Source organism: Plasmodium chabaudi (genome assembly GCF_900002335.3).
Source record: "Plasmodium chabaudi chabaudi strain AS genome assembly, chromosome: 4".
Taxonomy (NCBI): Eukaryota; Apicomplexa; class Aconoidasida; order Haemosporida; family Plasmodiidae; genus Plasmodium; species Plasmodium chabaudi.
The window spans coordinates 727,136-741,798 of NC_030104.2; the positions used below are offsets into that span (position 1 = coordinate 727,136).

The following is a 14,663-nucleotide window of genomic DNA, read 5'->3' on the forward strand; positions in this document are numbered from 1 at the left end:
TTAATTATGTATTTTAGAATAAAATTAAAAAATATCATGATATATGCTTATAAAAATTTAAATAAAATTCATAAGATATTTATGCTAATGCAAAAAAATAAATAATATACTATTATATTGATACATGCTAATAATGGTTATATAAACTTTTGAAATAAATTTTACTTACTAAGGTTACACACATATGTATTTGTATTGTGGCATACATATGTATAAAATGCAAATTATTATTTATTACTTCTTGATAATACAAAATATATTTTTCTTTGATATTATACATTTCAGAAGCGTATCATTATATATTTTTATTGTATTTATTACTTTTATTTTTGCTTTATTTTTCCCTTTCCTTATTCCAGTAGTATTCTTAAATAATTCTCAAAAGGGAATAAAAATATTGCAATAAAAAAAAAGGCAACCCTAGTCATAATGAAGATAAAACATATACTAAACGAATAATTATATTTGATCCTTAATGTGTAATGCATTCATAAAATATTTTTATTTTATGTGCGTGCTATTATTTTACACATACATAAATCGGTATATACATAAGTATCTATTCCTCTCTTTTTTTCACACTAAAATAATTTTAACTTAAAAATATACATTTCATTTATTGTATGTTTTATTAATGCTATCACTCACATTTAATTTCTCATTTTTCACTGTTTATGATAAAATATTGAATATTTACACCACAAAATAAAATGTTACACTTTCGAATTTGGCACTAGCTATAGCCTTTGTTTATCGTTGATATCATTATATATAATATATATTTTGATAAAAAGATGAAAATAGCTCGGTGGAATATCCTTTTTATGGGATATAAAAAATTGATATACAAATATATAAACACACACTTCAGTATATATATATGTAGTAAAAAGTACCAATATGAGCATATTTCCTTAAATTATTTTAATGTCATATTTTTTAAAATAATTACTTTATTTATGCATTTTTTATGATTTTTATAAAGAGTCAAAATAAAAAAAAACAAAATACTGAATGAACATCACAATCCTACGATATTAAAATGGATCGGTGTAATTTAGTATACTCCATAAAATATATTGGAGAAGAGAAAAAAAACAATGCTTTCCTTGCATCATTTCAACATCTTCAATTTTTTATTTTATGCAAAAATTTTGATAGAATGTAGTTACTAACAAAATTGTGTGTAGGATGGGAATTATGTTTATTATAATAGGGGGTGAACAGAAGCATAAAATTTGTGTGAATATTTTATTATAATTTGATTTTTATGAACATGCATGTATGCTTGTTTCCTCTAAATAAATAATGTTTTACGATTTATCAAACTCGAAAAAATATATTCTAGGCATTATTATTATTATTTATATATACTACATTTTCTACTACTTAATAATTTATAAGTTGGTATATATATGTACACTATATATATGCATCAGGATGGAAAATATATACAAAGCATATTATTAAGGATCATTAGAATTGTTACACCTATGTACAATGGTATTTACGTGAATGAATATAAACATAAATATATTTTGCTATATTTGCTTAAAAAAGGTGTCCATATAATTTTTAAGAAAATTGTAAAATTCATTATATAATTTATGTACTTTTAAAAAATTTCCTCATACTATTTAAGGGAACATATAATTGCACACTGGTGTAATAAAAACGCATTACATTAAAATTTTAACAAATATCCTATAAAAACATAATATACAAACAATTAAGTTATGCATATTTTTTATATAAATATGTGATTGGGTTAATAGGTTGGTATCACAATATTTATATTAAATATACATTTGGGGGGGATAATTTTTACATAAGAACAATTATATATAATTATTTTTTTTTTGAGTTGGTATAAATGGGAAAAAAAATTGTATTTATAAATTGCATAACGTAATTGTAAAATATTAAAAATATATTATGTGCATATACAAATATAACGCTGATTTTTATTATTTATTTCCATATTTATAATTTTTTAAGTATCATATTTTGATTTATTATTATATTGTTTATTTTATTTTCGAAATTAATCTTTAGCTAAAAAGCTTATATTATTGTATAGTAATAAAAACGATAAGGAAACATTATCGAAGTATATTTTTAAAGGATGCTAATATAATAGTTTTTTAAATTAAAAGGAAAACAATATATAACCATATTATATATATATTCTTATATTTATGTTCAGGTATTCCTGTGATTTACACATATAAGATAAACTGAAAATAGTTTCCCATAAAATAAAAATAACTATTAGAAAAAGAAAAAAGAATTATGTCAAATAAAAAGAGAACCATTTTAAAAGTTATCATTCTTGGGGATAGTGGGTAAACACAAAAAACATAAAAGCAATACAGTTATATTTATTTTAAATAGTTTACGAAAGATATAAATCATATATTGTATTTAAGAAGAATATAAAGAAAGGGTTAGCAAAAGAGAAAACTACATTGCAGATATAATTAATTATGAAGGGGAATACGATTAGCATATTTTGTATTATTTTTTTAAGTAATGTGTATTTTATGCATATTAATGCATCATACATGTTACTATATTAAAGATATACTTTTAAAAAGTATAAAAGGGTTACTGAAATGTTATAATAAATGAGCATATCTATATGTCTATAATATAGATTTTACACATGTGTGTTTTGAATTTTGTTTGTAAAAAAATGGAATTTTAATAGCAATCATATGTTGCTATGCAGAATTATGTGTAAAAGATTGGAAAGATAAAAATATTAAGAAAATAAAGGGGACTAGTTTTTTTAAACATAAAAATTATATTGGACAGAAAATGAAATATAATTTAATACAGAACACATATTTTTAAATTTGAATTAATCATTTTGAATTAATAAATATTATATAGCTAACAAATAGATTTATATTGCATAATGCTTGTTGCCTAATTCAAGTTGACTATATTACTATCAAATAGTTTGTATCTATTATATTAATTATTTGTATTTTTTTTACCTCTACAGTGTTGGAAAAACATCATTAATGAATCAATACGTAAATAAAAAGTTTACGAACCAATACAAAGCTACAAGTAATTATATAATCTGATAATATCATATATTATTTTAGGGTGTGTTTATGCTATGAAGACATTCTATTATTACCTCCTTAATTTAATAAAACTTTGTTTTTTTTTAGTTGGAGCAGATTTTTTAACAAAGGAAACAGTAGTTGACAATGAGCAATTAACTATGCAGGTTATATGAGAATGAAATAAATATTAAAATTATACGTATATATGCATTTGATATATTAATTAGCTTGCTATTATTGTAATACTATAATATCAAGAATTGCATAATAATGCATTGACACATTTCACATTATTGTACATATTTTACAAAACATTTATCTTAGATATGGGATACAGCAGGGCAGGAGCGCTTTCAAAGTTTAGGCGTGGCTTTTTATAGAGGAGCAGACTGTTGTGTCTTAGTTTTTGATTTAACAAATTACAAAACTTATGAATCTTTAGAATCTTGGAAAGATGAATTTCTAATACAAGTAAAGAAAATAAAGCAAAATTAATTTTCCTAATGCATGTGCAAGCATGCTTTCTTTTCATAATCATTAACATATATATGTTCATGTAATATTTTGGATAATACTTTTTCATTAATTTATATTTTTCCTTTTCAGGCAAGTCCAAAGGATCCTGAAAATTTCCCCTTTGTTATAATTGGAAATAAAGTTGATGAAACGAATAAAAGAAAAGTAATTTTTAAGCAAATAATACAATTATTTACAAATATGTTAGCATATTCTATATATACATATATTTGTGAATATGGGGTTGATATATGCATATGGTTATTTATTTTTTCAGGTTCAATCTGTAAAAGTTTTGCAATGGTGTAAAGCAAATAATAATATACCATACTTTGAGACAAGTGCCAAAAATGCAATTAACGTTGATCAAGCATTTGATGAAATAGCAAGAAAGGCTATGAAACAAGAACTTCAAGAAGAGCAAATGTAAGAAAATGCAACACAAAAAAAATAAGAAATATAAGAAATAAAAATATATTTTCTCTTTATTTACATATTAAAATAAAAAACTACATGTATTCTTGTGGGTATTTATATTTTATCTTCTGCGGTTATGCCTAACTCATGCGAAAATACTATTGTTTATATATAGTATTTTATGAAAAACATGCACACATCACATTTTATTAATGCTTTCTTATTTTATTTATTATAATCAGATATCTACCCGAAACCTTTAGTCTAAATAGCCAAAATGATCAAAAAATATACAAAAGCCGCTGTTGTTAATTAAAATGTTAAGACAATAATTTTTTTTTATTACTAAAAAACATTATTTATTATATTTTTTTATCCGATATCTTTTTGTAATTGTTTTTCTATGAAAATTTTTTTTCACTGGAAATTATATATACTATCCACAATGTTGTATATATGTTATAAATGTCTTTATGTGCGTGATTATTACAGAATGAATGCATATATGTATAATAATTATCTTATATGCAAATCAATTTATCATTTGTTGACACATAAGAGACATTCAATCAAATTTATTATTATTTTATATATTGTTTAAATACGTTAAAAACAAAATAATGAAATACAATTTTTATGCATTATTATATCCAAGGATGTGCATTTAAATAAAAATATTGTGTTCAAATATACTTTTTAGTATTTAGGAAACAGCACAATCTTTGCATTTCCATAGTCAATTAGTATGAAATATTCTAAATAGATAAATACAATAAATGTATATATATCATTGCAAAGTATATAATAGCTTTTGTTCTTAATGTTAAATTAATTAAAGGACAAACAAAATTTGCAGCTGTGGATAACAGTTTATATGCATCACGATATTCCCAAAAAGGAAACCAATATATAAATATGTATATGCGGATTTATATTTCCCCCATCATCCCATCTTTTTAATAATGAATTTGTTTCCTTATTAGTCGATTCGGCAACATAAAGCTGCATATTTGTAAAAATTAATACAAATCCATTATGATATAATGAGTACAGTCATTTTGTTTCAAAAATATACTCTTTTTATTTATTATATTAGATATATATTCTTTTCTATGCTTATATTTGAATTATATATCGTTGTTGATATTGAATTTTGTCAATTAAAAAATAAGTAATTAAAATCTATAAAACTTATACCCAATATTTACATCGCATATATCATTCAAATAGCATATATAGTGAGAAAATATAATAATTAGTAATTTTGGGGATAGGTTTATGGTAAGTTATTATAATTTTTAATAACATATATATTTTGGGGGTGATAATTATTATTTTTTTTCGTATTAATATAATTTTTATGAATATTTTAAGACAATAGATATAAAATGCTGTTTTTGAATGTCCGTTGTGTATAGATTAAAAATATATAATATATGCAATATCTATAATATAATATGCGCATTTTTTCCTTCGTATTTTTGTGCATATAAAATTTTTTTTCAGTAAAAAATTTTGCTATAACATTTGTATATAATTTTTTATAAGAAAAATAAAAATGTTATTTTTATATTTGTTACAAAATGATAATTAATATATTCTTTATATATTAAAAAAATATGATTATAACAAAAATAAATAAGTGAAATTATACTTTTGTATTTTTTCGCCAGCAAAAAATATTATAGTATTCCTTTATGATAATATAATTGATTATTATAAGTATTAAGGATTTTTTATAAAGGAAGAATTCGTGGTATTACTATACGTTTTTTGAAAAACTGTAATTATGTACACTTGATATGCCATATGCTAGAAAATTATATTTTATATACATAATATTTTTTTCATATAACTATTTATTATATATAGATATAATATTTTTTTCGAAAAATGAATAAATAATTCGAATATAATATTATGTTTTGGTGATATTATTAAATGCAAAACATATATTATTTTATGGAAATCGTTGTGTATATAATATGGATATTTTTAAGACAAAAACAATAAATTGATTTTTATAATCATTAATAAATATTTAAGAATAGTAGGATATATAATTTGTTTTTTATTATATTTTTTAAATTTGGTATATATGTTAATGTGTGCATATTTTTTTTGACTTGTTATATTATATATATTTATATGCGAGTAATTAGTTATTATAGGAAATAAGGGCGTACATATATGTAGCTAAGAATAATTAATTCTAAATGGAAATTATAAATTTCGAAAAAATATAAGAATTAAATAAATTCAAAATAAGTTTAAGATATAAAAAAAATGGAAGAAGCTGAAGTACCTATTCCCGATTTATTAAAAAAACTAATTAACACGCACAACTATTATATAGACAAAACAACTTTATATTTGAAAACCAGATGGTTTTCATTACTGGGGTTATTTATTGTATATGTACTTAGAGTTTATTATGTAACCGGATTTTATGTTGTATCGTATGCATTATCGATTTTTTTGTTAAATTTATTTTTAAGATTTTTAACCCCCCACAATATTGAAGAAATATATGAGCAGTATGAAAATGAGAATAATGGATTATTGCTTCCTATGAAACAAACCAACGAACAAAAAAGAGATAATAATCCTGATGACAAAAAAGAATTTAGACCATTTTTAAGGAAATTAAATGAATTTAAATTTTGGTTATATTCAACGAGAGCTATTTTGTTATCAATAGTTTGCACATTTTTCCCATTTTTAGACATACCTGTATTCTGGCCCTTATTACTTTTTTATTTTATATGTTTATTTTTGGCTACTATGAAGGAACAAATTAAAAATATGGTCAGATTTAAATATTTACCCTTTAACACATGTAATATTTTAATATTTAAAAAAACGAATTATATTCTTTTTTCAATTTTAAAGAAAGTATATAAGCATGTTATTGGATAGTGATACATATATATAGACATTTACACATATTCATTTACTTTTCTTCTTTTTCAGCTACCAAGCAAACTTATGGTTCCATTGTTCGAGGGCATGGAAGAAACAAATAAAACTAAATATGCTATGCATATTATTATATCGAAGGACTCATATTTGAACGAAATTAATGTATAGTTTTTTTCATATATATAGTTATATTTTTTTAATTTTAGTAGAAGATTATTGTTTTATTCATTTATTGTTAAAATGTTTAATATGCAATTGTTTAATTTATTTATATAATTATTACATATAATTTTGTAAATTAAATCTTTTAAATGCTAAAAAAATTTAATAAACAAATATAAAAGTTTATGTTTCAATTAGCATTATACTAAGCTTTGTGATATAATATACGCTAGTATATATTTTATGAATTATTTATGTAATATTTGAACACCGATAGCTTTCAAATGAAATCATTGGTACTATAAATTAGTAGGAGAAGAAATATTTTATGAATACATGGTGATTGTATATTTTTTATTTATTAATAAAAACAAAAAGGTTTAGCAATGATAATTGGTATACAAATAATTAGTTCAAGGCGAAGTAAGCATGTAATTCAAACAAAATAAGAGTATATAACATAAAAAAAGAAAATAGTAAATAAAACTATTTAAAATAATATATATATTTTTTAATTATTTTTAATAATAAAGTGCTATCTTCCAGTAGCATCATCGTATTGTTCAATCATTTCGAGGTCCTTATCCGAAATGTTGTACTCTTTCATTAATCTTTCTGTAATAATTCGTTTTCTTCTTTGGGATACTGTTTCTTTTGGTGCTAATGTATAAACTGAATATAGGAAAACAAAAATAATTAAAGAATTAACGACAAAACTAGTAAAATCTTTCTTTATGCTTACAAAAAACTTTCCTCTATTATATCCAAAGACACTTAAATTTCTTTTTGGTTGTGAATTAATTATTTTATATTTAGGCTTTGAAAAATCGTAATTATTATTATTTTTTGTTTCATTAGTAGTTTTTGTATTTAATGAGTTGTTATTATAGTTATTATTTTTTGTGCTAAAATAGAATTTATTATAGCAATGCTCTTTTACATTATTTACTTTGATTTTTCTACACAATATATGATTTACTTGAAAAATAAAGAAATATTTTTTCGCTTCAGAGACATAATTCATTTTTTTATACCATTTTTTGTATTTATTTATTTTTAAATGATAAATATGTTTGTGAAATGGGCATATTATATGGTTACGTGGGTCATATGTGTATGTATAAATAGGGATTTTATTATGGAAGGCGATCTTCTTTTATACATGTTTTATTTTTAATAGTTTGGTTGAAGCTAATTTATGGAAAACAAAAAAATAATAACTTTTATAATTATCTATATTTTAAGTAAATATTATTTATGATATAATGTTGTAGCAGAGAAGGTAAACAACGCTTGGGGATACAATAATTTAGCCGAATTGTTTATAAACGATATATTTTTTTTCTTTCCTTCTTTATTATTTTTTTTCTTCTTTCCTTCTTTATTATTTTTTTCCCGTGATTAATTCAATTGTTTAATGATGATTTGGGAATATTATGTATTTGTGCTAAATTATATACAAAAAAAAAATATAAAATATAAATATACTTCGCCTGCTTGTGTTATCATAAACTTATTAAAAATATAAGCACTCTGTTTTAATACATAAAAAAAATCTACAAAAAATATATATATATATATTTTTTTTTTGAACAAATTTCATAATTAAACTGATAATTGCAAGTATAATAATTCAATATATGAAAATGTTTAAAGAATTAAAATGTGTTAACAGATACTAGCATCGAGGAAATATTTTTTTAATAATTCATTTTATTCAAAAATGAAGGAATTTTAAAAATATATTATATATCATATACGTATTTTTCAATATATTCATCATAATTATATCATTTGGGGACTGCTTAAAATTGTTTAAAACATTATATGGCATATATAATTTTTATATACCAATTTTTTTATAATGCTGAAGCAACAGTCACAAAAGTTGGAATTAAAAAACAAAATATCGAATATTTTGCAGGTGTAAACAAGAGTAAGCTTCCATGTGCATATATTACTTTTTGTATAAGTATAAAATTATTTTTTTTAATACACTAAAAAATAAAATAATTGAGTTGGACATTAGAAATTAGAATTATGAATATTTGAAATCTTCGTAACATAATAAAGCGTAGATTACTGCGGTGTCAAAATTTAAAGAGCCATCATACATATTTATGCATGTATCCATAGTTTTATACAACATATAATGATTTATTTTTCAAAAAAAAAATATATTTACTGGATAATTTTAAAAAGTTGGCACACAATCTTCTTGACCCTTAATTCACAACTCGATAAATTAATGATTATGAATAATAAAATCGTATATTATATTCCTAAATTAATAGACATACTATATATTGATATAAATAATTGCTTTTTTTTTCTTATACCTTATAATTTACTCGTCAGCACAGCCTCTTATATATGTATAAATAGCTTTCTTCATTTTACAAATCTTCATTCGAAATATATATATTTTTTATTTATTTAAATATGTATTTTATATTGTGTTTTTCTGAAACACCCATATGTAGTAAATTTTCCTAAATCGGATAGGTGTTCTATAAATGATGATGTAATAGTTACCGCCTGGTTGTAATGCATCTTTTTTAGACCATACATCTTTGCATTTGTATTATTCGTGGGTATATTTGCGCATGGATATTGGAAAATTCAATTTATAGTATTATTTTGTTCTTAAAATACGAATTTTATATTATGGGTGTTTGGTTCCTATTTTTGGTGAATTGATAATTCATTGTGAGATATATTTGTTTCTATGGAAAATATAACCCTTTTTATTAAAGATGGTGATAATGATTATTCAACAAATTATATTTTTTTGGAAGTGTTTTTTCGAGTACTTCCTATGATTCATTATTAACGAAATCCTGCCTCTTTTTGGAGATGATGCATGAGCATATTACATTTTTTATCACAACCAACATATTCCTTATAAATTTATATTTTATAGGTTTATATAATTTTTTTAATATTGTATAATTTTGTGTTGGCTACCATTGATTTATAGCATAATCTATGGGATAAGATATAGCATTACAATATACTTTATAATTTATAGTTTCAAAAAAATAGAAAATGATTTTTACCAATATAACCCTTCAATTTAATATATAAGTGGATTAGTAGTTTTAATAAATTTAATGTATCTTTAATATTACATCGCCGAAATATTATGATGAATCATTTATTATCATCATACTTCATTTAACGCGCTTCGTATATACTTTTTACATTATATTTTTAAACCATTTATCATCGCAGTTGCTTATATAAATTTATTCAAATTAAATATATAATTGCATACAAAATAAAAACTTATATATTCGTTTTTTTATGCAATATAATCATTATTGCTGCTATTATATGTTGTTTGTTATATAATAAATATTATTTTATATATTACAATACATATAGTATCAAATTTTAAAAAATGTTATAATTTTGTTATTTGATCTGATAATTATAAAAATATGATATATTTAAAATTAAATATGCATTAATAATAAACTTTAAATGGTTAATTAAAATAAAAGATATATAATGCTGCAAATTATAATTATTATTCTACGTGCGTATTATTATTCCGTTTTGCGCTACAATTATATTTATATAAATACAACGGTGTTGTAAATATGAATTGTTCTATATTTATTCGAGATAAATTTTATAAGAATTAAAAAAAGTATTATTATTGTATATATTTTTCTATAAAATAAAATAAATGTTAATTAAATATATTTATAATTTAGTTTTTTATTATAATTTTTATTTATAGTTAATTATTAGTATTTACAAATTTATTGTTTACTTTGTTAGATCATCCTTAGTATAATATTTATATTAAATATTTCAATATAATAATAATTATTGTTTGCAAATTTTATTTTAATTAAAATAAATATCTTAATATTACATTTTTATATAGATAATATATTTAAAAAATTGTATGCCCAGTGTAGCAATGCCTATTTTAGTTAAATGTTGTGTAAGTTTGTAAGTTTTCATGCATTACTTGGTAGTTTGTAATACAACAGTATTTATAGCCTTGTTGTTGCTTAAATACATAATTATTAAAATTTCACCATTTTAATGATATTGATTATTTTAAATTATTAAAAAATATAATCATATTTATAACTTAATAAAAAAAGGAAGTATTATAATTTTTTTATTAGGAAGTATCATTATTATTAAAAAAATACTTACTTCTTTATTATTAAATATAGAAATATAAAACTCATAAAATAAACTAAATGCTATGAAAATTTAATATAAGCAGAAAATTAATATATATTTTTATTATTCACATATATGGTAATATCACATTTTGTGGGCATATTTATATTGGCGTCTAAGAGTACTATTAAAACAACGTAACACCATTTCAAGATGAGTCTATTTGTGCCTATATCATTTGATTGGATGCAACAGAGTGGAGCGGTATATAATAATTTCATATATGCATGAACGAATATTGCATAAGATTGTACTTTTTTAAATAATCATATTAATATACTATAATATATAATTTTTATATAACATGAATGATACATATATATATTGCATTACCTTTTTAGATTAACGATATTGGAATAATAAATTGCAAGCAGTCTATAAGTATTAATTCATATTCGAGACCCGAGCGTATATTATCAGAGAAAGCAAGATCTTATCCTATTATTAAATCAGCATATGCTGTAAAAAATGCGCCACCAGTTAAAAATATAAGCAAAATGCCCGTACCCGCTCCAAGCTTAAAGCCAGAGCCTAAACCCGTAATGACAAATAAACCTTCTGTTCCAATACCAACAACAAATGTACAAACTAAACCCGCAATGGCAAATAAACCTGCTGCTCCAATTCCAGCAAAAAACATACAAACTAAACCGGAAATGATAAACAAACCTGTAATGGCAAATAAACCTGCTGTTCCAAGTTCAACAACAAATATACAAACTAAAACTGCTACTTCAATTACAACAAAAAATATACAAACTAGACCCGCAATGGCAAATAAACCTGCTGGTCCAAGTTCAACAACAAATATACAAACTAAAACTGCTACTTCAATTCCAACAACAAATATCCAAACTAAAACTGCTGCTTCAATTCCAACAACAAATATCCAAACTAAAACTGCTGCTTCAATTACAACAACAAATATACAAACTAGACCCGCAATGGCAAATAAACCTGCTGGTCCAAGTTCAACAACAAATATACAAACTAAAACTGCTACTTCAATTCCAACAACAAATATGCAAACTAAAACTGCTGCTTCAATTCCAACAACAAATATACAAACTAAAACTGCTGCTTCAATTACAACAACAAATATACAAACTAGACCCGCAATGGCAAATAAACCTGCTGGTCCAAGTTCAACAACAAATATACAAACTAAACCTGCTGTTTCAATTCCAACAACAAATATACAAACTAAAACTGCGGCTTCAATTCCAACAACAAATATACAAACTAAAACTTCTGCTTCAATTCCAACAACAAATATACAAACTAAAACTGCTACTTCAATTCCAACAACAAATATACAAACTAAAACTTCTGCTTCAATTCCAACAACAAATATACAAACTAAAACTGCTACTTCAATTCCAACAACAAATATACAAACTAAACCCGCAATGGCAAATAAACCTGCTGGTCCAAGTTCAACAACAAATATACAAACTAAACCCGCAATGGCAAATAAGCCTGCTGCTCCAACTCAAGGCGCAAAAGCAAAAGCAAAAACAAAATCAACATCAACAGCAACACCGTCAACATCAACAGCAACGCCATCAACATCAACAGCAACACCGACGCCCCCTAAGAACAAAAAGGGTATAAATTGGATAAAAAAAGTGAAAAGAATGAAAAAAAAATTTATAGCAGGTACATTGGGATTGGCTTTATTCTTGGGTTTATGCATAGTATGTCCTGCTTTATTTTTTGTTTTTCTAGAGGCCTACCGTATCTATGCTCTTGGAGTTTCTGGGGGCCTAGCGTTGCTTGCCGTGCTGCTATATGGCCTATTTCTTGACAGATTATTTAAAAGTGATCAATGAAATATATTAAAATATAAAATGTAATATATATTAATGTTTTCATAATTATTTATAATGGAATTTATATATAGGGTTTAATTTTGTTTGATTGAATTTTGCATATTTTAAAAATATTATTATAATATAATATAAATCATTTAATTATATATAGTATGCTATTATAAAAAAATATATGTATTATACTCCCCAATTGTTCATTTCTATATGAAGTCTAAATTTATAAGAAAAAAGAAAGACAAGCATTAATATTAAAGACGATCATAATAAGTGCATATTTCATAAATTATAATACCCACATTTTATTTGCCCTCGCAATTTAAATATGATTAAAACATAACATTAATATTTTATGCAAATTATTTTACTAATGTGAAATTTTTTATTAAACTATGTTTAATTGCATTTTTAATTATTACAATATATTATGTTTATATTTTATCTTTAAATGTTAAATTATGCATATCACAATATAATATATTTTTGTTTTATTTGATAATAGTATTTATTTAATAAACTGATTATTTCATGCCACAATTATTTTAATTAAATTATAATTACTCCTCAAGCAAAGTGTAATAACACTATATATAATACATAAAACTAAAATAATATTTCTTTTGAATAATTGTCTACATTACAATATACCTTCAGGTTAATGGATATTTATTTAATATTAAATAAACATATTACCAACATATAATAAATACTCATAAAATATAGATGCATGGAATATCGATCGAGAATCGGCAATATACCATTGTCTATAAAATATTATTATGCATCTAACATTTTTAATAATACAATAAAAATTGAACTATAAATATATGTATAATAAGTTTATAAATTGCAAATATATATAATATTCATTTTTTTCATTTCAATATTTTGAATTTATGTTAATGTTCTAATTTATATTGATATAAATTATCTATATTTATATAAGTTTAAAAGCATATGAAAGACAGAATATAACATATTCAATATAATTAAAATTTAAGAAAACCATGATATATGGAGGTTTTAAAAAAGTATTTAATATATATTATTCTTTTTCACACATATTAACTATTTAATATGTAAATAAACGCTAAATCTTATTTAAAATTATAAGACCGGCTAAGCGTGCTTTTACAATTCCATTTACTTTTTAATTAGCGATTTTATAATATTAACATAACTGTTGGTTAGTTGGTAATGTTAATTTTAAAAACAACACAGCATAAGTTACTATTTTAGGCATATATTTATATGTATAACCTGAAATATATTATGCACTGGATATTTTATAATATCATATTAGTTAGTTTATAATGTAAACATATTATTTTTAGCGAACATTATGGAATTATTATTTCTTTTCTTGGTAGCGTCAATTCTAATATTAGAACATTAAAAAAAAAAAATAAATAAAAATTGGAATATTTCATTTGAGGGTTTATGCATACAACTTTAATTTTATCCTACCTTTAAGAATATATGTAATGAATTTATACCCATATAGTGTATCGAATAAACATAGCATATT

General features: G+C 22.3%; 4 protein-coding genes across 4 annotated transcripts; 3 read left to right on the forward strand and 1 right to left on the reverse strand.

Annotated features, from left to right (window-relative positions):
• Window positions 1-2,292: 2,292 nt before the first annotated feature.
• Window positions 2,293-4,325, forward strand: PCHAS_0419100 (ras-related protein RAB7, putative; the record flags this gene model as incomplete). The annotated part of the gene is made up of 7 exons (XM_016800054.1): window positions 2,293-2,345; window positions 3,011-3,078; window positions 3,186-3,244; window positions 3,405-3,551; window positions 3,687-3,761; window positions 3,874-4,022; window positions 4,256-4,325. 7 exons carry the CDS (start codon window positions 2,293-2,295, stop codon window positions 4,323-4,325), a joined length of 621 nt encoding a protein of 206 aa, XP_016653344.1.
• A 1,974-nt stretch (window positions 4,326-6,299) lies between these two features.
• On the forward strand, window positions 6,300-7,039 carry PCHAS_0419200 (protein RER1, putative; the record flags this gene model as incomplete). Its single annotated transcript, XM_016800055.1, has 2 exons — window positions 6,300-6,852; window positions 6,987-7,039. 2 exons carry the CDS (start codon window positions 6,300-6,302, stop codon window positions 7,037-7,039), a joined length of 606 nt encoding a protein of 201 aa, XP_016653345.1.
• Window positions 7,040-7,632: 593 nt separating this feature from the next.
• Window positions 7,633-8,121, reverse strand: PCHAS_0419300 (conserved protein, unknown function; the record flags this gene model as incomplete). The annotated part of the gene is made up of 1 exon (XM_016800056.1): window positions 7,633-8,121. One exon carries the CDS (start codon window positions 8,119-8,121, stop codon window positions 7,633-7,635), a length of 489 nt encoding a protein of 162 aa, XP_016653346.1.
• A 3,338-nt stretch (window positions 8,122-11,459) lies between these two features.
• On the forward strand, window positions 11,460-13,138 carry PCHAS_0419400 (Plasmodium exported protein, unknown function; the record flags this gene model as incomplete). The annotated part of the gene is made up of 2 exons (XM_016800057.1): window positions 11,460-11,510; window positions 11,648-13,138. 2 exons carry the CDS (start codon window positions 11,460-11,462, stop codon window positions 13,136-13,138), a joined length of 1,542 nt encoding a protein of 513 aa, XP_016653347.1.
• Between the last annotated feature and the right edge of the window lie 1,525 nt (window positions 13,139-14,663).